Below are 24,726 nucleotides of genomic sequence, written 5' to 3'. Positions count from 1 at the left end.
AAGAAAGAGAGACAGTTTCAGTTGACAGTGAGCTCACAGCAAGTGTCGACGTGATCACGTGGCCATCAAGACACTATAGTCTTGGCTGCACAGGAGGAACTACATACTCTAGAATGGAGGGGACAGGCCTGCCCGAAGTCTGGTGAGGCCACGGTTTGAGTATTCCCTTTGTTCTGAGTTGGATCACATTTTAAAGAGAAAAAAGTAGACAGATGAGAGGATGGTCAGAAGACAGTGACCAGGACAATGAAAAGGACTTGAAACTGTCACGTGAGGAGAGTGAAGGCTGGAGTCTGTTGGGCATGAAGGCAAGGGAGAAATGCTAGAGGGATCAGACTTGTTTTTCATAGCCCAGCCATGCTAATAGGTACTCTTGTTATCGCCCTTCTACAAAGGACAGACAGCTTCAAAGAGCTTATGTGACTTTTTGAGGCCACGCAGCCAGAGGGGGCACGACTCAAGGCTCCACTCAGACCACTCCACTTGCTCACGGCCTCCCTCTGCTTTCCTGTTTGCATCGAATGTGACATCTTTATAGTTAAACACCACAAGTGGACTCACCTGGTGTCCCTGCAAGGACATTAAGTCTTGGGACACTTGCTCGAGTAACTGTTTGAGTTTCTTCTCAATAACATGCACCTTCTCTTCAGCCTCAATATAGTCTTCTCCATGCCCCTTAATAAGAAGGCTGTTCGAGATCTCTTGTAAGGAGTTTACTTGAGGTTGACGTTCCACTAGCTCCTTTTCTAGTTGCTAAAAATAAAAAAGCGTGTGAAACAGTTGCTTACCCAAAGGGAAGCTAGTGTGGCCGCATGAGGCTTTCTCAGCACCAGGAAGGTCCCAGGATGAATGATGGGTGGCATTCCACTTCAGAACCTTCTACTTCTCGTATCTGCCTGTCTCTGTCCTTAAGCCTAACGTCATTTAGGGAGCAACTTGGTGACACCCTACTCCTATTTTTTATTCCTTCTCATTCTGGAGACCGCTGTGATGCTGGAGGAGTTAGAGGAAAAGTGAGGGGGTGGTGTGAGAGACCAGGCCCTCACCCACCATGGCAGGACATCAAAGTCAGGGCAGATCTAAAGTGGATAAACTGGAACAGCAGCCTGAGCATACTATTCAGAAATACAGAGGTATCTGGTGAATCTGCTCGTATTGTCGAGGGTGGTTATCCTGCTCATTGTCCAATACAGTAGCCACCAGACAACACTGGCTGTTTAAATAAATTAAAAGAAAAAGCTCCGTTTCAGTTACAATAGCCACATTTCAGTGCTCAGTAGCTACCTGCGGCCAGCAGCTATATGGACAGCACAGACACAGAACATTTCCACCACTGCAGAAAGGTCTACTGAACAGTGCTGCTCCAGAGAGTGGGGCTTTACAAAGATTTTAGCATACAAACATATGTTTTAAGAACAACGACCAGCACTTTAAATTTAAAATACTTAAAATCGAGCCACATACAAATTTATGGATAAATATGTCATCTTGAGTTGATGTGAGAAGATATAGGCCTCATCTTGGCTTCCTAGTGAAATAAATATAGGGAAAACCAACTACCCTCCAAGAAGTCAGACTGTTCCATAGTGGATATGGAAAACTCATACAACTCATCATGGCCACGGAGCAATGAGCACCGTATTTTCCTCCAACTGAGCCGCATTCAAAGGGAAAAAACATTTCAAATGGACGTAAGTTTCTCCGGATACTGCTAAACACTTTTGTCTCGAATTCCTGGGAGCCTTGAGGACTTTCTGCTCTTGGCCATGGCTCTTCATCCCTGGAAATCATTCTGCTTCAAAACTACAAAGGGATGCTCAGTAGACACCAACTGGAACAGGAGGGCAGAACAGCACACTGGCATTGTTGTTCCCAGAAACACCAGGTGAGGCTACCTGAGTACTGACTTCCTGGCAGGGGCCAGCGGTAGTGCAGAACTCCTTAGGAGGAAACTTACCATCAGTTGTTCCTGACACTCCAGGACAGCCTGGGGGTCTGCCTTTGGATCAGTGACATGAGCCTTCTGCCTCTGGCTTTCGGCACTCGCTAACCACAGTAGCAGATTTTGACTCAACTGGTGGAAGTCCTTAAAAAACAACACACATCACAGCATTGCCCTTTCTCCGAACTAAGAAGGAAGGTGTGCTGGGAAGGAGCTTGCTATTTCTAGTCCATCATAGCCACTTGCTCTTCTAGTCTTACCCAGTGAATAAAAGGGCCAGATTTAAACTAAATGCCAGGGCCCCAAAAACAGGGAAAGGGGAAGGAGAGCGCATTTGGCACAGCCCCAGGAGGCATGCTGAATTTAGCCAAGGGAAAAGTGCTGGCAGAAAGGTGGGGCTTCAGAAGGCCCCACCGATATTTCACAGGGAGACCACACAAATTACTCGACAAATCTGTCCGATTCAATGGTTCGGGAGACAGCCCAACAGGACAGGCTGTGGCCTGGGGACAGGGCTGCATGTGGCCTCGCAGCTGGGCTCAGAGGCAGACAGTGGTGTGGAGCTCACGTGTGCTGGGCATTTATTTTGTGTCAGGTGCTGGCCTGAGATCACACGCGCGTAGTCCTACAAAGAACCCTGTGAGGTAGGTAGGCACTCAAATGATTCCCACTTTTCCCATGAAGAAACTGAGGTCTGGAAGGTTCAATGATTTGCCCAAGTCACACAGTTAAGCTGTAGAGCTGGGTTAAAGTGCTCTTTGTTCCAGGGCCACGTCTCTTAATCACTCTGCTGTACAGCCTCCCTGGCAAAAGGACCGAGATGGGGTACGGTTGGGGTGGCGTCCCTGACCTACTGGAATGTTTGCTGGAACCCTTATACTAGGAGTGGGCCTGGGCGACCGTCAGGGCTCTGAGACAGCAGGCGGGCCTCTTTGGAAACAAATGGTAAAGCCCACATTTCCTAACACAAGCCATATTTGGCTGTGCCAAAGCAGCCTGAGGATGATAAAAATATCTGCTTCTCCCACCCACGTGGGCCTGGGCCTCGGGCACCAGCTGCGGCGGCGTACCTGGCACTGCATGAGCGACTGCCGTAAGCTGTCTCTCCAGCTCTCCACCGCGCCCTGTGCCGCGTCCCACTGCAGCCTCAGCTGGCCGACTCTCCCCTGGAGCTCTTTGGATTCGGTGCTCTCGGTTTGCAGAAATTCCTTGCTGTTCACATTGACAGACACCACTAAAGCCTTGCAGGTCTCAAAGGCTTTTAATATCTCCTACCGCAGAGGAAGAGACTGGGTTAGGCATTCTGAAAACAGAGATGTGGGGCTCATTTTGAACCTCGGGGGGAAATGGATCTTCCAGACACTTCTCCGAGCTGTGGCCACAGAAACAAGAGCAACGTCGCCTGTGACTGGCTGAGAAGCATCAAGTGAGGGAGCTGCCTGCCTTACAAGGTCAGTAAACTTGGCCAGCTGGCCAACCAGGCCTGAGAGCAAAGGCCTGTCTCCTGGCTGGCCACCTCAACCGGAGGCATGAATAGACCCTGCTGACCTCTGCTTGGCTTAATAACATTTCTGGACCAAATTAAAGCCTTCTAGATAAAGTATAGGTAGTTATCTGGCATTTGCCCCTAGACATCACAGAAGTGTTACTCCTTAAGATGAATGGTAACTCCTTATATATGAGTGCACACAGTAAAATGACAATAGAAAGATGAAGAGAGCCTGGATACCCCGAAACCCCTGCCCTGGGTCCTCTCGGGAGCTCAGGCTCATGCTTAGGGCACCCCCAAAGTGCAGGGCTCAAACTGCCCCTCCCCTGCTCCCTGGACCATTCCAGTGGGGCAAGGGCTGATTGTGTGGGTGACAATTCCTCACTGTGTAGGGGGTGACCAGATCAGACCACCGAGTTCATCACTGGGTGACCTGGTCCTCCCCACCCCCAACACTCCAGCACCAGTCTTGGCTGAGACTGTGGCACACAGTTTGGAAAGGTGGTTTCAAGCTGCCTGATAGTGGCCACTAACACCCTCATAAGAGTCCAGAGGTGCCTCAGAAGCCAGGTCTTTCCAGTGCTGGGGATCTGAGCCACAACTCCCCAGTGCTGCTCTGGGCTTTGGGATCATTTGTAGGTAGTCTTCTGTAGGATAACAAAAATCTGAATCTGGGTCCTTGCCAGTGACAGAAGTGAAATGGAAGAGACTGACCTCTACCACACACAGTCTGCAAAGTTGCCACCAACACCACTAACAGATGTGACCCACTTGATTTGTATGCACGTTCTGAATTCCTCTTGCCCTCCACGCCTCCAGCTCACCTTCAGTTTCTTCACTCTGGGCTCCATTTCCTGCATATCCTTGGGAGGCTTTGCCATCTTTAATGTTTCTAGCTCTGCTTCAGTTTTTTTCAGACAAATGGAGATGTTACTGATATCAGAGTTAAGCTGCTGCAAGTTTTGTTTTATTCTGAGTTTATTGTGAAGTTCTTGTGCTTGAATCAGCTCCCATCGGTCAAAAGCACCTGGAATCAAAAGCCACCAATAAAAAGAAGCGACAATGCAAACAGACTTCTCTGCCTCCAGCTGGTTCAGTGTCGGGCTGATAAGCCCTGTAGGCAATGCCCCTTGCGAGAGGCTCAGGGTGTGGGCGTTATCATCTTCCCTGGGCTGTGGAATAGCTCATCTCCCCTGCTCTGGTTCAAGGCCCGTGCCACTCCACTCCCACAACGGCTGGAATGAGGTGGGGCAGGGTAGGAGACCCAGCATGTTGCCAGCATGTGCTGTGGTCCCAGTTCAGCCTTTCAGTTCTTGCTGTTATCAGGGCGCTTTCTCCTTTGGTCTATGAATGATGAGCTTGACTTTAGACTCAGCTGAGTAACTACTTTTATAATCATGGAACTGGCCTAATGGGGAGACACTTGACACAACTTTTTGATCACCATCCTCATGTCTGATACTTATATACAAGTGAAGTCATTAAAACACATACTTCAGCATATGAGGCTCATTTTGTCAATAGGATTTAAAAGTGAAAGTTTTGAAAGTAAACAGCCTCAGAATCTGTTTATAAACACAAGTCAGCTGATTCTGAGATCACACTGGCTGCCGTAGGGTCAGTGCAGCAGTCTGGGTCAATCCCTAATTAGTGTCCCCTCCAGCAATGACTTACAGTAAATGCCTAATCACCCCCAGTACCAGACTCCAGCTCCCTCCCCAACCGCCTAATTTTAAGCCTACCTGACTGCTGCCCGGGTCGACCAGCCAGTCCCTCGTCTTCCTGCTGGGGGCTGCCATTCAAGGCTTGTGGGCCTTCTTTGTCACCATCAGTGCCTGGAGATAAGAGCAGCTTTACCTAGAATGAGCCAATTTTTACGTTACCATCTAGAAATTTTAAAGGCTGTCTGCAGAGTATGTTGGTTCATATTAACAGGTCAGAATGAAGACACGGGGCCCTTTCTTTCGAGGAGTAACTTGCTCATGACACAGGGGGGCCTTAGTGTATTGGTTGCATTATAAGCAAGCAGAGTTAACAGAAATAACACCTCAGCAGAGGCCCAGGGAGGGGAAAGCAGGGGGGCGTCAATATTGGGAATAAAACGGCCTGACTGAATTTGCAGGCTTCCCAATGCTCCTCAAACAACCGCGTAAAGAGTTAAAAACAGTTGTTGGGCTTACTAGACTGTTATTGTGTTAGCTCCTTCCAATTGGCACATTTGTGTTTTACAAAATTTTAGTCATCCCCCCCAGTCACTCCGTGGTGCTGGTGGCATTATCACTAGGAATCGGAAACACAGAGGACGAATCCGCCTCCCAGGGTCATTCGTACCAAGTGTTTATCTCTCACTGCACATATTGACTCTTCTGTTATCGCTGAGCTGATTGGGCTATTATCTCAGGCCCTTCTAAAAATAAATGTATCGTTTCTAGAAAAGCCATGCTGTCTTTGGAGTGTGTCCATATGGCCTATTTGTGTGGAATGAAAAAAATAAAAAACGCTTTGGATCTGTGGTGACATGCCTGGTTTCAGACACAAAAAAAAGGGTTGAGCTTTTGAAACCAGCCAGGTGAGGGACACAAGCATAGTCACTGAGGAGGCCAAACCACACGACCCTGGAGGTATGGCAAAGGTGGCGTGCTGGGGTCCGCCCACCCATATTGTCAAGTCTTATTCCAGATCACAGAGGGACAGATTAAAGATGACAACTGCTTGCTGAGCAAGAGGAAGAGAGTCTGAATTGGGCATGGACAACCTATTATCAAATGACTCGGGTCTGACCATGAACAGGCAGAATCTTCTCTAATTATCTGGCAATAGTCACTCCTAGACACATGGCGCACTTTGAGGAGTAATCCATGATGCTTACACTGCTTCTGGTTTCTCTAAAAGATGACACTAAAATTGCTTGAGACATTGTAATTTCAACTTGCTCGTCACTAATTCTCTGTACTGAGAATGATCTGTGGCCAACATTTAATCCTAGGTTGGCTTGCCCCCCAACAGCTGCATAGTCAGAGTATGCCAAGGACTCATGTTGCCTGAGGAAAACGTAACTAAGAAGGAAGAGTCACTGTTACAAACAACAACAACACGCCGTATCCAGCAGTGATAATAATAATGACGATCACCACTTCTGAGGGCCTTCTTTATACCCATTAAGTCCTAAGAACAATTATGTGAGGTAGGTTCCTCAGCTGAAGAAGGCTTACAGAGGCAAGGCGAAGTTTCTGTGGCCCCAGACCAGTTTACAGTAGGGCTAGGAATCAAACGCACATCTCCCACAGCACACTGTCAGATCATTCTGAAGATGAAGTCAGACTTTTCTGAATAGGATGTGTGGTCGAAAGGTAAACAGAACAAAGGTTTAGGGAGCTCAGGGGCAGCTCAGGAAAGCCAGCACTTCACTGCTCCACCGTTTGCACGGATGACTGACTCACCAGTAGTAACCACTGTCACATCACGTCAATACACACAAAGATGGTTTTTGGCCCCAAACTTATCTTTAACTCTAGTCAGTTTTGCCAGGGTTCTAATGAAGTAGGGACAGCTCGGCAAAGATATTGTCACTGTGGGAAAACCAACTCAAAATGTGACCGAGGAGTGAGCACATGCAATATACACCAAAATCTCTCTCTCTTGAAAACTTCTGATTATGACGGACACACTTGGGTTATATACTCCCAGTGGGGTCAAGACTTACATAGGCTGGTTTGTAAGGAGTGCTGGAATCGGAGGGGGTGGGTTGTACATTCCTATCACCTCCCATTTGTTTGTAGTGATGCTTGGGACAGGATGGACTGTCAGGAACATGCCATGAGTGGCCCTCAGAAATGGATTTACCTGAAACAAAAAATAGCAAGTGACAGTCCATTCTCTCCAACCAAAGGATTCATAGTCAGTTACACAAAAAAGGTCATGGGTAACATGGCGTCAGGTTATAGTATAACATGAGTTCTGCAGCTTTCCTTGCAAAGCATGCACATTTGCAAAATGTCAGTATGTCCCCGAAGGGAATGAAATGAGAGTCATGCAACTGAGCAGCACTGGGCCTTCACTAGATGGGTTCACGATGGAGCACAACAAACATATGATTTGCTGCGGGATGAATGACATTTTGGAACTAGGGTCTCTAGTGGTGGGGACACTGGCAGCAAGGCTGGGTCTGGGGGCCAAGAGGACTGAAGGCCTGTCAGGAGTGAGGGGAAGTGTGAACATCAGGATGGACTTGGGGACCAAAGGGCCACTCGTGGTTCTACCCACCACTGCAGATGGGGACGGGCAGGGAGTAAAGATTAGAGCTGCGAGTCAAGGAAAGGAAGGTTTCTTCTCCTACAGCAAATGCAACAGCACCTCTACCCCCACCCACCCCTCCTCTTCCCAGGAAATCACCGTAAGCAAGGAAGTAGTTCCAAACCAAGCCACCATGAAGAAAGCTTGGCCCATGCCAAAGGACTCGAGTTAGATGGAGCGGGAATAAAACTAAAAAAAGGCACCATGAACAATTCCCTTCTGCACAGGCCTGAGGGGGAGGCGAGGGTTGGCGTCGAGACTGCTCTGGTCTGGGCGGGGCTTGGTAAGGAGCACGCGGGTATGTGTGAGTACGGCAGTGTAAATACACCATGACACGAGGACCAAGGCGCATGGTGTCCACAGAAGGCAGAGGTCAGACATGACATGGGAGCGAGGTTTAGGATGCAGTGTGCGCCACAGGGTGCTGCCATGTTGAGACACATGCACGGGCAAGGGCCTACCAGAAGACGCTTTCAAAGTTTTTGTGGTCATTTTAAGATATGCCTCAGGATTTTCAGGGATTTCTACATCTGAAAAAGAATAATGTCATTTTCCTCACTGCAGGCGTCTGGAGATGAATGGCCAAGTATTAAGTTAAAACAGTAGAAACATTGTCAGCTGGAAGGAGAAAAGTACCCTTTATCTGTTTTATTAAAAAGCTTTAAAAAACCAGATGGATTTTTTCAGCCAACTCCTCACTGTCGGAAGCAGTGGTGGGGAAGGGGAGGTGCACAGAGAGAACCAAGACACTCCATTTACTGATGCTCTGAAAACTCAACCGAAAGCCCACTGAGGAGCCTTCCAAACAGCCACAGCATCAGGCAATAGCCTTAACGTCCCAATGGGACTTTCGTTTCTTTTTCCTTTCATTCTGCCTGTAATAGGAGTGAGTCAACTCTCAGGAGTCAAAAGTGGGCAAGACAGCACACAGGAGGCCACAGGAAGTCTGGGTCAGCCGCAAGTTGGACTTATGACCAGTGAGAGTTGGCCAGGTTGCTAAGGTGCTAAAAATACAGCCAAATGGGTCAATTTCAAGGGCTCTGGAAACCCGGCCGTTACCTGACAGCGCACTGTAGTATGGACCCTCCTCGTCTTCTTCGTGAGAGGACGAGCCCCCTACGTCGCCTGTGTGATCCCACTCCAGAGGGATGGAGTCCACACTGACAGGGGTCTCACAGCCAGACCGCTCAGGCCCTGGTGCTGGGGGCACCAGATGACAAAGAGACTGAGGAGAGGAGGGCTCCTCGCTCACTCCCCTTTTACGCCAAGAGTCAGTCTGGATCTCTCTGGGGTCTTCCATGTCCGTTTCATTCTCAGAGGCCTCCTTTTCGTCTTCCAGGCCCTAAAGCGGGAGGATCCAGTTTTCAGAATTAACCAAATCCCAGGCTATTGCAGTTACTAGCAGCGTGAGAAGGCGGCCCGTCCAGCAGTTCCTGAAATGGCCACTGTCAGCATTTCTGAGGCAGCTTTAAGCAGAATCAGCTCCCCAGGCCTGTCTGTGTTATTCCAGTTTACACTATCTAGCGTGGGGCCTAGAATCTGTATTTCCCAAAATTTCCACCTTCTTTCTTAGAAAAGATCTGAAATTTGATAATCTAAGTTACACCTTAGAAGATAAGGAAATGGAGGCCAAAGTTTCATTGATGGTTAATGGTAGCTTCCTCCAAGATTCAGGAGATTAAAATTAAAAAAAATTTTTTAAGGCCATTAGAGTATTCTGGATAAGATTCACAACTTCAAGGGCCACATGTACCAGGTTCTTTCTTTCTTATCCCCCAATCTTATTGTTCAGAATACAGAATCTCACTCACCCTGTGTTATAATGATTCTAACAAAAATGACTAAACTGCTCTATTAAAAATGAGAGAATTGTAAGGTAATTTTTGAGGTTATGTCTGATAAAGAATTATGTTTGAAGTTGGCCAGTTGGAGACACAAAAGAAGAAAAGGTGGCCAGTTGTGTTGGTCAATGGTCATCATTAAAGCTTCTGTCACAAAGGCAGTAAGTGACTTTGAATAATGGCCTTAACTCCACCTGAACATCCCAAAAGATCCCTCTGCCAAGGGAAACATTTTGGCATGTCAACAGTGAGACCAAAGCACCAGAAAGGCACAAATATTAAAAGCTTGCAGACACTGAGGCAAAGGCCAGTAGAGTCCCAAGTTGCTACTGTTAGCAAACTGGAACAGTTATCCTCACAGGGAAAACAGGTAAGAGAAGCAAGAACTTTCAGAAGTGCCACGCTTTCCACTGGGAAATGGGAGCTTGTAAGTAATTGTGGCTCTATATTAAAAGGAGTGGAAATAAAATTTTTCAACATAGTTTTTTTTTTTTTTTTGAGGAAGATTAGCCCTGAGCCAGCATCTGCCACCAATCCTCCACTTTTGGCTGAGGAAGACTGGCCCTGAGCTAACATCTGTGACCATCTTCCTCTACTTTATATGTGGGACGCCTGCCACAGCATGGCTTGACAAGCAGTGCGTAGGTCCACATCAGGATGTGAACCAGTGAACCCCGTGTGAACTTAACTGCTGCGCCACTGGGCGAGCCCATCAACGTAGCTTTTTTACCATAAAATAAAATCATGGTTAGCCATTACACAATAAGTTTCCCAATTCCTTAAAAATTTGCCCAGACGTCAGCTTTGAGTGGCCCAGAAGCCCTCTGTTGGGGGCAGTGCCCTTACCGGAGCGTGGGAGGTCAGCCGCCGGTGGAAGCGGGAGACTCGGCCGAACACCTCCTGACAGTACCGGTGGAGCTCCTCCACCTCGTCTTCGATCAGCACGGCGTCCAGGGGCTCACTCTTCTGAATGAGCTGCTCCCCAAAAACAATGAGCTGATCAATCTTGTTGGTATTCAACGTGATTTCCTGTTGGAAACCCTATTTAGAATATGAGAAAGAAAAGATTTCAAAGAAAGAAAAATTCTGCGAGGACCCAGTGTCTGTCTCTTTGAACAGGGCCACAGAAAAAGCATCAGAACGTCATTACTGTTTTGTTCCTTCACTGAGTACTCCAGCTTCATCAATTTTTAACAAAGTGACAATAAAGATTTAATAATTTAAAACAAGTGTACCTATTTTTTCCTCCCCCTTTGAGGCACTGACTTTTCCAATTAAATTAATTCTAAAAGTTTGACATGGATGGACCTTTACTGTTACTGGGTCTGAGGGAGAGACCTTGTCTTACTGACGCTTGGTGGAAACAGAAAATCGCCCATAAGTCACCAACGGGCATTTGCTTCTGCTGACGCAATAATAGTGTGCATTGGTGCCATTCTATTAGGGAAGGCGCATTTCTATTTTTCAACATCTTGTAAGACCTAGCCAAGGAGGGGAACAATAGTGAGACTAACGTGTAATACGGGCAGACCTCGCTTGATCGCACTCCACAGATGCTAGGTTTTTTACAAGACCCTCCACCAGCAAAACGATTATGATTCGCTGGCCGCTCAGATGATGGTTAGCATTTTTTAGCAATAAAGTAGTTTTCAATTAAGGTATGTACATTGTTTTTTAGACATATGCTATTGCACCCTTAACAGACTACAGTATAGTGTAAAGGTTAAGTTTTATAGATACTAGGAAACCGAAAAATTCATGTGACTCGCTTTATCGCTACATTCGCTTTATTGCAGTGGTCTGGAACCGAACCCACAATATCTCTGAGGTATGCCTGCACAGATAGTTGTAACAGTGGGAGAGCAGAAGATATCTGTTCTTGGGCCCACTCTTGATACAGGTTCTCCTCCTGTTACACCCCACATGTTGCACTCAGACTCAAGTGCTGGAGAAGCAGCATCTTTGGAAGTTCTGTATGGAACCCAAAGGGCGTTCTCCCCGTAGATGATTATAAATGACAAAGAGAATAAAGGGCCTCATTCCAATGACCCCTGGCCATAAGGAAGAGTATCCTGGCTTGTGATAACTCAGCAGTACTCAGGTGGATGCAGTCTGGCTGCTGTAACAATTCTGGAACCTGCTCTCAAGGTATCAGGTGACATTTGTACTTGGCCAGCTCTCCTCTGCAAAGGTGCACTCTTTTAAGAGCAGCTAAGGAAGCAGGCCTCACGTTCAGCTGGCGCATCTTGTCGTCGGCGTCGCTCTCCGAGAAGTGCTCCACGTTGGTCAGCTGCAGGTCCATCTCCGTGAGCCACACCAGAATGCTCTCCCTGGTCCCCTCGAATTCTTCCCTTTGGTTGGTGAAATGCTGTGACAGGAGAAGAACATCACATGTTTGTGTTGATGGCAGAATGAGAGTTCACTTAGGCAGCAAGGAAAGGGTGCCGGGTGTACTCAGAGAAACCTGCCTCTGGGTACCCGGGGGGCCCACAAGGCCTTCAGGGGGCCAGTGTGGGGTCAGGAGCCTGGGTCTGGTCCTGGCTGTGCGATATCAAACGAGCCCCCCACCTTCTCCCAGCCTCAGCACCTTCACTGGCAAATGAGGGTGTGGGAATGTTGACTACGATCAGCATTTGCAATTTCATAATTCTCTAAGCTTGTGATTTTCCCCAACCTATCCTTTGAGGAGCCCCTCCAAGTCCAGGCCAGGCACCTTGCCTGTTTTTACCTGTCAGCCTCTGGGGGTTGACAGAAGGATTTACAAGCCTCATGCTGGAAAAGTACTGCTCTGAGGGCTGAGCCTGGACTCATGCCCCATTAGCCTTCACTGACGTAACCCTGAGTGTGTCTCCTCAGAGAAAGAAGACCCAGATTTACCACCTCCAACTAAGGATGCCTCTCGGGTTACCGCCTCATAGATGGGCAGCCGATGCTCACACAGAGCCTTCAGTGCCCAATGATGGCTTAGACTGGTCAGAGTCACATCAGCGGGAGATAAAGAAGTCAGTGCAAGAGGGGTGTCTGAAAAGTTAGCCAATTTCTTCCCGAGAGGGTTAAAAAAAAAGTCTAGATTCTCATCTTCTTAGAATGGTTTCAAGAGCATTCTGCTCTGAGAACAGAAACAGGGATTAAAATTACTTCCTGCAGCCACAGCCCACACCGGTCTCGTCAGTTACACCTGGACTCACAAAGGATGACATACCACGCCTTCTGAATTACAGAAATTTAAGGGGAATGTTTACATTCAAAAATTGAATCTAACTTTTGAGGTTAGTCAGCGTGCCCCGAAATTCAGAGGATAATCACTCTCCCCAACCCCCACAATGCAGAGGGGGCTCTGTCCGCATCCCTCAGAGTGTAAGAACCCATGGGACACACAGAAGCGGGCAGATGGGCGAAGCGGGCCTCTCTCCAGGCTGAGAGGGGCCTTCGCCAGACCCATGGATGGCAGCGCCCCAGACTCTGGGGACAGTCTGTGAGCCAGCGTGCACACTGTCAGGGGTTACAGGAGCGGAAAGAAGAGGCGTGTTGGATAACACAAATCACATAAACAGGCTCTGCCTAAGAAGCCTGTTCTTCAGCAAATAACCTCTTTAAGGAAGTGAACGCTGGCAGCTTTGGGCTTAAACAAGGGGAGACTGTGTTGGAAGGATGTTAAAACAGCTTAGGCCTTAAACGAAATCTTCTGCCTGTTGCTTTGTTACAAGCCTGATGTGGCAGATCGCTTCCCCCTGAAAATCTACAAACAACCCGAGTGCCGTGGAGAAGGTTACTCTGAGTCTCCGCAGCACAGCCGTGACCCGCTTCTGGAGGTTGTCCCAGCGCTGGTTGCCCTCATGGACCATCTGCTTCAGTTTGCTGGCCGTGTCGGTGCGGTTCTCCCGGGCCAGCCGCCGGTACTGCTTGTTGATGAGCTCCAGCTGAGTGAGCCGCTCGTGGATCTGCCGCTGGAAGGCCTGTGTCACAGAGGAGCCCATCCGTGCCAAAGCACAGAAAGTGCCGGGACACCCCGCTCCAGACCCCAGATGACCTGACTCATAGTGGTTAATCCCCAAACTGAAAAGGCATCAGAGGGCATACTTCACTGTTCTGATGCTAAAGCTAAAGGCTTCCAAGTTCAGTGCATGGCAGCTGCATAATCGGCAATGTCTTGCAAAGCTGCCCAAGTAGCTGATGGTGGGTTATGGATTGGGTGGCCCAGGCCAGTAAGGGGGGAAGCCCGCCACTTAGAGGAGTCATTTTAGCCGCTCCTGACCCCGCCGCGGGCTTGGTTATCAGGAGCCCTGGGCTGGAGGGGGTCATTACCTCAAACCTCTTCAGCTCTTCTTTGGCATTTGTGTACAGCACCTCTGAGGAATTCGGGTAGGCCGCTGTCCTCTCGGCCGGCTTGAGCCAGTCCTCAAAGCGGGAGTAATCATCTAAAAACTTCTGCCACAGGCGCCACGTCTCCTCAATTCTGACAGGAGGAAAGCAACGAAATACAAGCCACCCGTTTCCACCATGAGCTTTCACACCTCCTTTCTCACTTAACCGGTCCTGTTCCCAACTCCCCTTGCACCGTCCCTGTTCGAGGTCAGAGACTCCACTAGACTTCGAGCAAATAACCAGCAACGTCACTTCTTGCTCAGGACACCTTCTGTCTGGGAGCGCCAGCGCCTCAGAGCTCCTGCCTCACAGAGACAAACAGGAGACAGGGCTTCCTCTGTGACTTTACAGCTGGGGACAGAGTACAGTCGCCAGCCATGGTTACAGCCCAAGACACAGGCGAGCTGAGGAAAGACATGACCCAGTTAGATTGTTCTGGAATCATTCACTTAATAAGCACCAGTCACACTTACTGAGCCTTCCCTGCTAAGACCCGGCACATTTCAAAGTGAAGGGAACAGAACACAGTTACTGTACTTTCGGTCAGAAGGGTGCACTGAGTTGGCCACATTTAAAATGTTTAGGGGCAGCTCAGTTCTTACTTCATTCGCCGCTCCATTGACATGGCGCAAATGTTCCTCCAGCGTCTGTCCAGGCTTCTGGTAGTCTGCTGGATGGAGTCACACTCGGTCTCGTTGGCACAGGCATCGGAGTCGTGCAGTAGGACATCACAGATGTTAAACACGGACTCCACCCCCGCACTGTGTTGCTCAATGTCTCGCTGCAGGTCCTACAACAGAGTAGGAAGCACCTTAAGATAGTGGTCAAAGGATCTCTACCCACACCCTCATCTTCCAGCCCAGGGGGCACAGTCCTGGGTGGATTTCCACCTTGGAAGCAGAAACACAAACCGGTTCCCTCTCATCTTTGTGCAGCCATTGCACTGGAGCAGCTGACACAAAGCCTAACAAGTCAGGCAACAGCTGGGATTTCTTTGTCACACTGACTATGTGAGGAGTGGGAGTAGTGGGGGATACCCTCCCCTGAGATCCCACCGCCCCACAGATGGAGGGGAGGCATCGGATCCACTCCACACCACTCGACCCCAAGGGCCTCCAATTTAGACTTGGCTTTGGGGAGGTCTTCCGTGGAAAACTGACTGAGTCTCTTCAGTAGGACCGAAGACTTCAGCAGCAGCAGATTTCACCTTTTATGGGTCATAGAATTCTTAAATCTACTAAGACTTTTGTGCTACCTTTACCGCCCCCCCCGCCCCAAATAATGCGTGCGGCTGTATGCTCCACAGCCTCCCCGTGAGCCCATCCTGGGGCTCAACAGGCCCAAGGGGAGAATTTGGGGGTAGAGACTCTGCTCCCCCCATCTGATGGGGTCCAGCCAAGGCTTAGCTCTGAGAGGGGAACCTTGTTCTCTGATGGCGACAGTGATGCAGTTCCCTGATTCAGGAGGAAGAACATTCATGAAGAGAAAATGCATGGAGAATAACCATGGCACTGCCCGTTATCACCCAGATCCTTCTGCCCACCACGCGTGGGCCGGGAGGGAGAGGCGAGGAGGCTGCATGGCACTGCGGACGAGCTAGGCTTCTCCTGATATCTGAATTCTGAGGAAGGTGACATGAGACTGCCTCCACTAATCTTAGCATCCGAGTTACTTTGTGAGATAGCAAAGACGAAGCCCAGTTCTAAGTTAAATACGGCACTGTTAACTATATTAAAGTTCCCTGGCTTTCACAAAGTTCAGTTTATAGGAGGGACAATTTTATACACAGTCCCTGCCGCTGTCTACAGGAAGGCAGCATGAAGTTCATCACGGGTCACCTCAATATTTAATAATTTTGGACATTACTATTGTATTACTAGATAAGACTAATATTTTCTTTCTCTTCTCCTGATGAATGCACGGTCCGGATCATTCTGTGTCCGAGTGGATATGAAAGAATAAAATGCTAACACTCCAACTGAATTTTAAATCAGGCAGTTCTTAACATAGATCCTAACTGATAAAAAAGAGCACCTCAAAGTTATATTCAGAAGAAAGGTGTTTCCCACTTGCCACCTTGTGTGCCCTGTGAAAAGAGATGTGCAGGGTGACTTTGTAAGCTCTTCAGTTGAGGACAAATGCCTGAAATGCTGCCGTGGGGGACGCCTCCCTAGGGTTAATGTGAGGACTAGCTTTACAATTATTAGGTTTAAATAGAATTCCAGTTTTAAAAATTCTTAATGGTTCACAGAATTGCCATGGGCTTTCCTAAAACTTACTGGCATTGATAAATATCCCTTTTAACTTTGTTAACAAATAAGGAATTCTAACACTGGTGCTAAATGAGTAACACTGACCATTTTCACTGATAAATGGTACCTGCCCCTGACCTCACACGGTGGGGTTGGGTGGGATCTGGTTGAAAAGCACGGAGGAAGTCTTGTCTATGGATAAACATGAATGCCATGCATTTTAACAGACTCTCTGCAGTCACTTTACATTATTGATTCAGCTTATAGTGAGTGAAACGGCTACAGAAAACTGATTAATACGCAGGGTGAATGGTGGCAGCGAATGAGCTCCATGATAGTTTATAAGAGACGACCGACATCTTGGGAAAAAAGAAGTCCCAACATTTTCACAATTTCCAAAACAAATTTCTAAAGCACCACAGAATGGCCTACTGATATTGTAGTGTGAACCAGTTAGTTACCTTGTAAAATATCAAATAAAGTGGTAGACCTACTCGAAAATGCAAACCATTTAAATGCTAGACAGGTGACACTTTGCAAACTGAAATAATCCTGCCACAGGTCTCCACTGAGGCCCGAGTTTGTACAATAATTAGATTTCAAGAACTGTCCAAATGCAGAGAAGAACTAGACTTAAGAAACAACATAGAACAATGTGGAGACGTCTGCCGACAGCTCTGGAAATGGGCTCCTGTCCGTTTCATTTTTCTGGTCCTGCATGGGGGACACAGAGCACTGAAGCTGAGTAAGAGCTGGGGTGGGGAGCGAGAGGAGACGGGGGTGACATGAAACTAGAGCTAAGAAGGCAGCCAGGAGGAATGACAATACAGAACGAGCTAGAAGAATAAGGTAAAGGGGGGAAGGAGAAAACCAGGCAGAGGGCAGAAAATTGCACGTGGTGGGGCGCCGGTGGTGGCTCCAGAATGTCTCTGTGGGAGGGGTTGGGGGTGACAAGTCTGGGTGGTCTTGGGGAGTGATTTAGGGGGGCTGGCATGAAGCTGAGTTGGGCCACTGGGGAGGGGACTATTGGTAATTACAGAACCACCTCCCCACACCACCACCTGGCACCCCACAGGGAACCAGGAAACCAAAGAAAACAGGAGCAAGGTGCTGAAGACTCACGGAAAGTGGTTCACAGTGTAAAATGTCACAAAGGTTGCTACCACTTCCTTTGCATTTTGAAGATGATATATTCTCCAGAAATCACAATACACCCTTATCATCTAAGGAGTTTCACATAAAAGAGAAACAAAAAAGGAGTCTTCTAAGGTCTGACCTCTGCCCCACGGCCCCAGGGACATCACAGTGAGGATCCAGGCACATTGCGGCTCTTTACCCCTCTTGGGGGCTGAGGGCTTTTGCAGGAAGCAATACTAGCCCAAGCTTTCAGGTCTTATTTCCAGAAGTAATCACGTAATTTACTATATTTAACTAGTGATAGAAACACGGGTAAGGTTTTTTGAAATGGCCCATACATAATTCTCTTTTGTGACACATTCCTGTTTTTGATGGAGCATTTAAGGTCTAGGCCTAGTATGATTTTTTAAAACAAAATGCTAAAAGTTTCCTTTTAGTGTATCTGTGGTAGACAGAATATTGGCCCCTCCAAAGATCTCCATGTCCTTATTCCCAAAACCTGTGAATACATTAGGTTACACGGCAAAGGAGAATTAGGATTGCTAACCAGCTGACCTGAAAACAGGAAGATTATCCTGGACCATCTGAGCGAGCCCAATGTAATCCCAAGGGTCCTTAAAAGTGGAAGAGGGGTGGGACCAGCCCGGTGGCACAGCAGTTAAGTGTGCATGTTCTGCTTCGGCAGCCCGAGGTTCGCCGGTTCGGATCCCGGGTGTGGACATGGCACCACTTGGCAGGCCATGCTGTGGTAGGCGTCCCACATATAAAGTGGAGGAAGATGGGCATGGATGTGAGCTCAGGGCCAGTCTTCCTCAGCAAAAAGAGGAGGATTGGCAGCAGATGTTAGTTCAGGGCTAATCTTCCTCAAAAAAAAAAACAAAAAACAAAGAATTCCATGATGGTGATTCTGAATTCTATAAAGAGGGAAGCTGCAAATGAACCAGACTGAAATGCTGCACCATTTCAGTACAGGAAGAAACAAGGCCAAGGGGATGGCAGCTGCTCCAAATTGTACACTTTTGAGAATAAACTGTCTACAATTTAATGATGTTTTGTCACCCTTCAGGTTTATAAAATGTTAATACACATTATTATCCCCTGCCAAATTGAGCCAGTTATTCTTTAAGAAGAAAAATATTGTCAGCTTCTGTATTATTTACCTGAAAAAACTCACCACTCAGGGTAAATGGTTATTTGCAAGGCCTTGTCTATAAAGAGACTATTCAAGAAATTCACCCTAGTGGATCAAACTTGTAAATAAAGCTGATAATGTTCAGTAGCTGTGAGTCCACTGAGAAGGGCATTACAATCTCTGCAGTGTCCATTAACATGGTACTTATATCGATATTCATTTCTCCACAAAGCAAAGACAGAATTTAGATGACCTCAATGAAAAAGACATACTTAAATTTCTGAGGCTAAGTGGAAAAACCAGTATTTTTACCTAACAGCATTGCTAAATCATACCAATTTGAAAATAAGAGAATAGGCATCGTTTAAACAGTAATTGTAATAGATTGAATAAAGATCTAAGTCAAGAGTACTATCAGCTACTTAGCTCTATTTCATGGTAGCATGCAATGTCACTTGTTACCATTAAAGGGAATGACCTGAACTCAAGAGAATTTATCATCAAGGGGTGGCCTTGATGATAATCTCATGGAAAAGGTTCAGCCCCGGATTCTGTCTCCAAGCAGCTGTGATACGTGGGCAAATCTCTGCAGTGTGTCAACAGACAGCAAACACCAAGGCTTTGGAGGAAATGCGAAGAAAACAGACACAAGTCTAAGAACCTGATGGCAACAGTATTGCTTAAATGGTCAAAACAGAATCTGCTCACAGGTCTGAGGAAAACAGAGGTGATGGAAAGCTCCTGAAAGAGTAACATAAACATAATATTTTAGAAATAAAGACAAGTTTAGGCACTGCATTTGAGAATGAGCACGTGAATGTGAGCCCACAGAGGGCAGGAAAGTGGATTTGGTAAGTCAGTGATATCAAAGAGCATGCCCACGTCAGTGCAGTGATAAACACTGGCGGGACTCAGTGGTCTGCAAATGGCGGAATTCCCAGGTTGGCTCAGAGGGTGCATAACCGGTGACAGAAATGCCCAGAGCATTGCAGGAGAAACTTCCTAAGCTATCAGTCCAAGCACGCTCCTATTATACCTTGTTTTAATTTTTTTAAAGCTCTATCAGACACACCGAGTATTGTCCCATGAAAACCTTCCTTGGTTAGAAAAACTATTTTTCTTTCAATTTATTGCCTTCTAAAACTCTATCAACAAAAACAACAAAACAAAGATCCAAGTTAAAAAAATAACAAATAAGAAAACCTCATTTAACACTAAGATTAAGGTCTGCATCTTAACCATTGTTCAAGGTATTTCACAAAGAGCTATGTGAATGGTGGCGGAGGTGGGTACTCAAAAGACGGAGACCTCACACACGCAAGAACACGGACCGGTGATCAGCTTTCTCTGGAAAAAACAAGCCCGTATTATGAAATGTGAGCACACTTAAATTCACAGCCAATACAGGGAAGGTTCGACTTAGCAGGTATTGTAGACACCTACACCCTTACAAAAGCTCATCGCCCATTCCCCCACCTGCTGCTCGGCGAGCCTCTTCTGGATCTCTTGATCATCACAGACGTCATAAACCACGGGCTTAGAGAGCTCAGACTCAATCCGAGCCAACCAGGTGCGAAGGTTGCTCATGTTTTTGTCTAACTGCTGAATAAAAGCAAAGGTCTCCTTCAGCTTCTTCACCCTAAACATATTTGTAGGAAAAAAAGAGGTGGAAAACAAAAGCACAATGTTTAGTGGGGAGAAGAATGCACGGACGAGGGTGTCGGAGGGTGAAAAGGAATCCACATCGGTTATTGATTTTACAGCAGAACAACACTCACATTACCAGATAGTTTTCACAGAATTATGTGACACTTTCCAAAACTGCTGTTCCAGCTGATTTTCAAATCGACTGAGTTAACCCACCCATGCAAATATGAAGTCCTACTATTCCCAGAGTGAGACCCCTGAGACCCAGTCCATCTTACTGGGGCTGCAGAGGAGACGGGAGGTGCTTTCTCTCTTTCTAGGTTAACTTCCGTCCATCTTCTGTCTTGGGGATGCCCAATGATCAAAGCAGCCAGGACCTTCCCTGACGGGTTAAGATCACACACCTGCTTCACTTGGTGGTATCTGGCCCATGCTGCCTCTCATGGGACCCTCCTCTTGAGCAAGCAGAGAATGTGTGTCAAACCCACCCCGTCCAGTCCGAGGGGTTGAGGGTGCCGCACGCAGAGAACCAGCCCATTACGGGGCAGCTGTGTCAGCCAAAAAGGGAGGGGGCTCAGAGAGAGGCTGCAAGCACAGTTCTGACTCCACCTCCCTCACCGACCGGCCAGACTCGGCGGGAGTCACTGTATTTCGTGAGCTGGCTGGCACGTCCACGTAGTTGAGGGGAAATGACGCAGCTGCTGAGGGAAAACGATCTTCTGATAGATCCTGAAGTAAAATGCTTTCATAAACTGCTTCCACAAAAGTCCTAAAGTAGAGCTTGTTCCAGTGATCTGTGGGACTTTTAGTGAATCCCAGAGATATGAAGTGATGGCTACAATGGAAAGTTCCCATTTATCAAAACTCATGTTGCAAGGTGCCGTCAGAACTGCATCCCACGGCGCTAGCAAGAGAAATCAGGGCACTGACCCTAACTCGGAGGATGCGCACTCCTCGCCACCGTCATCTCTTCCGTGACTGCCTGTGAACAGCTTCCTACCGTCGGCCATGCCCTCCTGTCTGCCTTTGGTTCTATAGCCAAAGCGTACATTCCAGGCGGCAAGACTGATCCACGTTCAAACCCTTCCACAGTCCTCACTCCGCCCTGACGTACTGGTTTAACCTCTGACCTTACAGGTCCTCAAGAGGACAGTGGCCTCTCCGCCTCCACCCCTGCACTCTGCAAAGTAGCTCCTCCTCCCTTTTCCTGGGGCTTCTTCCACTGCTCACTGAGGCACCAGGGGCCCCTTGCCCACGTGCTCCTGTGGCACCCAGGCCAACCCCTCATTCACTGTGCATCTATCACGACAGAGCCCACACTGGCCAGGCTGCACAGGGCTGCTCCCTCTGTACGTACGGCACCTCCCACACTGCCTGGGGGGCAGGAGGTATCAACAAACATTGGTTGAATGAATAAATGTGTATAAGACTTCCACTACAAGCTATTATTTAAGTAGACCACAGAGTTGTGTGTGCTTTTTTTACTTTTTAAATTTCTTTTTGCATCCTACAGTAGATCAAATCAACTCTGGGGACTGACTTCTAGTTTTAGCTCTATTACCAGCTAGTTTTATGATTTAGGGAAAGTCCTTTTCCCTTAGCCCCCTCATCTCTAGTAGGCCTCTGAGGTCCCTCAAGCTTCAGGGGCGTGGTAGCATCTGGGCGACATTCAGGTCAGAGCTCTGGATGCAGGCAGACTGCGTCTAAGCCCCATTGCACCATCCCCTCAAGGAACCTAACCTTCCTACGTCCCTGTTTCCTCATTATCTGCCAAATTATTATCCACCTTGCAGGTGGCCGTGAGACTGAAACAAGAGGATGCATGTAAGACCTTTGTCAGATAGTAAGTGCTCAATATAATCCTAGGTCTTATGACTGCTGACTGGGACTACACGAGGCCGCAACGACGCCTCATTTATACGGCACTGGACCTCAGGAAGTCCTTTTACAAATATTGTATTCTCAACAGCGCCATGAGGTAGGCAAGCCTGGAGGGAGGCTGTGGAGGCTGGCGGTGGAGAGCACCGACTCTGCGGTCAGGGCCTGGGTCTGAATCCCAGCTCTGTCGAATCTCAGCTGTAAAACGCTATCAGAAGCAGTCTCTTCCTTCACCTGGTGGCTGAGAGGATCCGGTGAGATATAAACCCATCAAAGGCCTTCAGCACAGTGCCTGATAGAGATAAATCCCCAGAAACTGTGGTCAGGATGACTTTCAAGGTGTGTTTTCCATATTGCATTCTTATTGCAAACATCATAAGGAAAAGCTCCCTTCAAAGCTACAGGATGATTTATTAAACAGGAAGTAACAGAATCCGAGGCCAGGCCTGGATGCAGTTGTAACCTAGATCCCTCCTTTGTTCCTGTGGCTTTGAGGTACACTCTCCTCACCCCAATGTCTTGTCACCCTGATTGCCCAGGGACCAGACAGAATACTCCAGACAACGCCAGAGCAGCCAGGAACCCCAGGCCCCATGGGACAAGGAGTCTTTCATGCAGTTTGCAAGGGGCTACCCTCCTGTAAGGCTGTGGCTGGAGAAGCAGCCTGGGCCTGAGAGCTGCCATAGATGGGGAGAGGAGCTCAGGCCCAGCAGCCTCTGCACAGCTCTCGTGCCTCCCCCTCCTCCCAGGACCTCAGCCCCCACTGTCTTATCCAGCACCTGGATGCAGAGACGCTGTGATCTTGAATCATGTTAATCCCAGGGCGAGGTGTGCAGTGAACACATGGGGGAGTATGGAGAAGGCGGAGGAATGATTTAGTTTTCTTCCCCAGGACTATGGTACTCCAGGCCAGTGGTGGCCGAAACGGGGTGCTCAAGACTCAAGACAAACCACTGGGGTGTGGGAATAATATATTAGACTTGCTATTATTAACCCACTTAAAAAAATTTCTACATTGGATATGCCTTATAATTCACAAGCTTTATTACTGAAATGGAACATCCACAGAGCATGCTGACATCTGCACGTGCCAAGCCTGTTGTGTTTTACGTGTCAGCAACTCACTTAATCGTCACAACAATGCTATGTGATCGGTACTGTTAGTATCCCCACTGGACAGATGAGGTAACTGAGGCACAGAGATGAAATAACTCGCTCTAGTGACACGGTCATTAAATGGCAGAGGCAGGATTCCAATCTGGGCAGTCTGGCCTGGAGCCGCTGTTCTTAAGCATCTCTTACAAACCTGCCTATGCTAATGTGCACTTACTGGAGGTACGAGATGTTTTTCTTGCTGTCAGGGAACGTGATCAGAAGTCTAGACTCATGGGGTCAAGGATACACGGGTGGGGGCGGGGCAGGGGTAAGTGCATTTTGGGTGCCCGTCTTTGACCCTCCACGATTTCCTTTCTATAAACATTTAACCATTTTTGTCTTAGGTCCTACACAGATCCTGAGGACTCAAAGATAACTGAAACATCGGTCTTATTCCTAAAGAGCTAGTGGTCTAATTTAGACATTTATAATATAACATCGGAGGCAGTCAATAAATTTCTTCTGAATGAGTAAATGATGTTCACTCATACCTTCGAATGTGTCTTTTTCGTAAGAGGTGGCCATGTTATATTTTAAAGAAAAGATGTAAAGATCAGAGTACCTCTGAGCCATCTTTCCACAAAACAATTTCCTGCCACTATGAGCCACGCATGCTCCTAAAACTTGGTTCCACATTAGGCACGTGAAGCACTGAGAAACACACACGTAAATCACATGCATACTTAGGGCAAATTAATGGGGAAGGCAAGGTGGGAGGGAAAGAAAAGAAGGAAGTTGTCAAGAAGCTACAAAATATCCATCCAGTCAGGATTTAACCTGCTCTATGTCCCAACCTCTGACCAAAGGCATGATAACCCAGAATGCGCGGTGATATAAATCAATACTGTTCCTCAGATAATCATGTTACAACTTACTCTAGACACTATCCAACATCCTGTTGAGTTTGCATGGTTCCGTTCTGTACAGACTGCATCTAATGATCACCTTTTCCAGGTCAGGAAGTACGTGTCATTTGCCAACCCAGACAACCGATCTCCACGTTAGGCCTTGTTAATATCGCTCTTAGAAAAATTTAAATCTCGAGTTAATATTGGGAAACAAGGAAACTCATTCAGAGACCAGACCGCTGGCACAGGGAAGCAGCCCCAATACTACATTACATCAACCGCCAAGGTGTTCTGTTCTCTGCACTGGCCTGTTTCACCCAGGTGCACTCGACTAACGCTGCTCTCACATACATTTCCAGAAATCATATTTCTCCAGAAAAAACAGCATGATTTCCTGAGTTGAATTCTAATTCTGAGGATTGGGAAAACAATTTTTAGGTGCAAAAGGAAAGTTTTTCACCTGTGTAGATTATTGGAAGCCTTGAATAAAACTAAAATATTTTTATATGAAATCAAACAAAATCAGAATTTTGCCTAAGAAGAACTACAAATTAGAAGATCTTTTGCAGGGATTATGGGTAGAAATGCAGAAAATCATAAAGTGAATAAAGTTTTTCTTTTATTTTAATAGTGATGGATCAGAATATAACATTTATGAACCCTGCTCTCCCTCCAAACCAAACAAAATCTAGGCAGGTTAGTATCATCCTATGTATCAAGCCCAAGTCTGACAATGTGTGATGGAGG

The 24,726-nt window shown here is 47.4% G+C and overlaps 1 protein-coding gene across 11 annotated transcripts in view; it reads right to left on the bottom strand.

The window, feature by feature from the left end:
* Window positions 1-24,726, bottom strand: part of SYNE2 (spectrin repeat containing nuclear envelope protein 2) — a 296,791-nt gene that overhangs the window by 2,344 nt on the left and 269,721 nt on the right. For 7 of the 11 annotated variants that reach the window (XM_070592938.1, XM_070592939.1, XM_070592942.1 and 4 more), the window contains 14 exons: window positions 19,928-20,090; window positions 14,533-14,720; window positions 13,871-14,021; window positions 13,339-13,521; window positions 11,796-11,933; window positions 10,412-10,606; window positions 8,784-9,066; window positions 8,186-8,254; window positions 7,135-7,274; window positions 5,174-5,288; window positions 4,256-4,458; window positions 3,013-3,213; window positions 1,958-2,086; window positions 562-753 (listed from right to left, as the gene is read on the bottom strand). In XM_070592938.1, the coding sequence (XP_070449039.1) occupies window positions 562-753; window positions 1,958-2,086; window positions 3,013-3,213; window positions 4,256-4,458; window positions 5,174-5,288; window positions 7,135-7,274; window positions 8,186-8,254; window positions 8,784-9,066; window positions 10,412-10,606; window positions 11,796-11,933; window positions 13,339-13,521; window positions 13,871-14,021; window positions 14,533-14,720; window positions 19,928-20,090 (2,350 nt within the window). The remainder of the gene's footprint in view (window positions 1-561; window positions 754-1,957; window positions 2,087-3,012; window positions 3,214-4,255; window positions 4,459-5,173; window positions 5,289-7,134; window positions 7,275-8,185; window positions 8,255-8,783; window positions 9,067-10,411; window positions 10,607-11,795; window positions 11,934-13,338; window positions 13,522-13,870; window positions 14,022-14,532; window positions 14,721-19,927; window positions 20,091-24,726) is intronic. The other 4 variants (XM_070592940.1, XM_070592941.1, XM_070592943.1 and 1 more) reach the window with 1 other exon arrangement.

The sequence above is a fragment of the Equus przewalskii genome, chromosome 25, assembly GCF_037783145.1.
Source record: "Equus przewalskii isolate Varuska chromosome 25, EquPr2, whole genome shotgun sequence".
NCBI lineage: Eukaryota > Metazoa > Chordata > Mammalia > Perissodactyla > Equidae > Equus > Equus przewalskii.
Note: the sequence above shows the minus strand (reverse complement) of the source record. Positions and strands in the feature narration are given on the sequence as shown.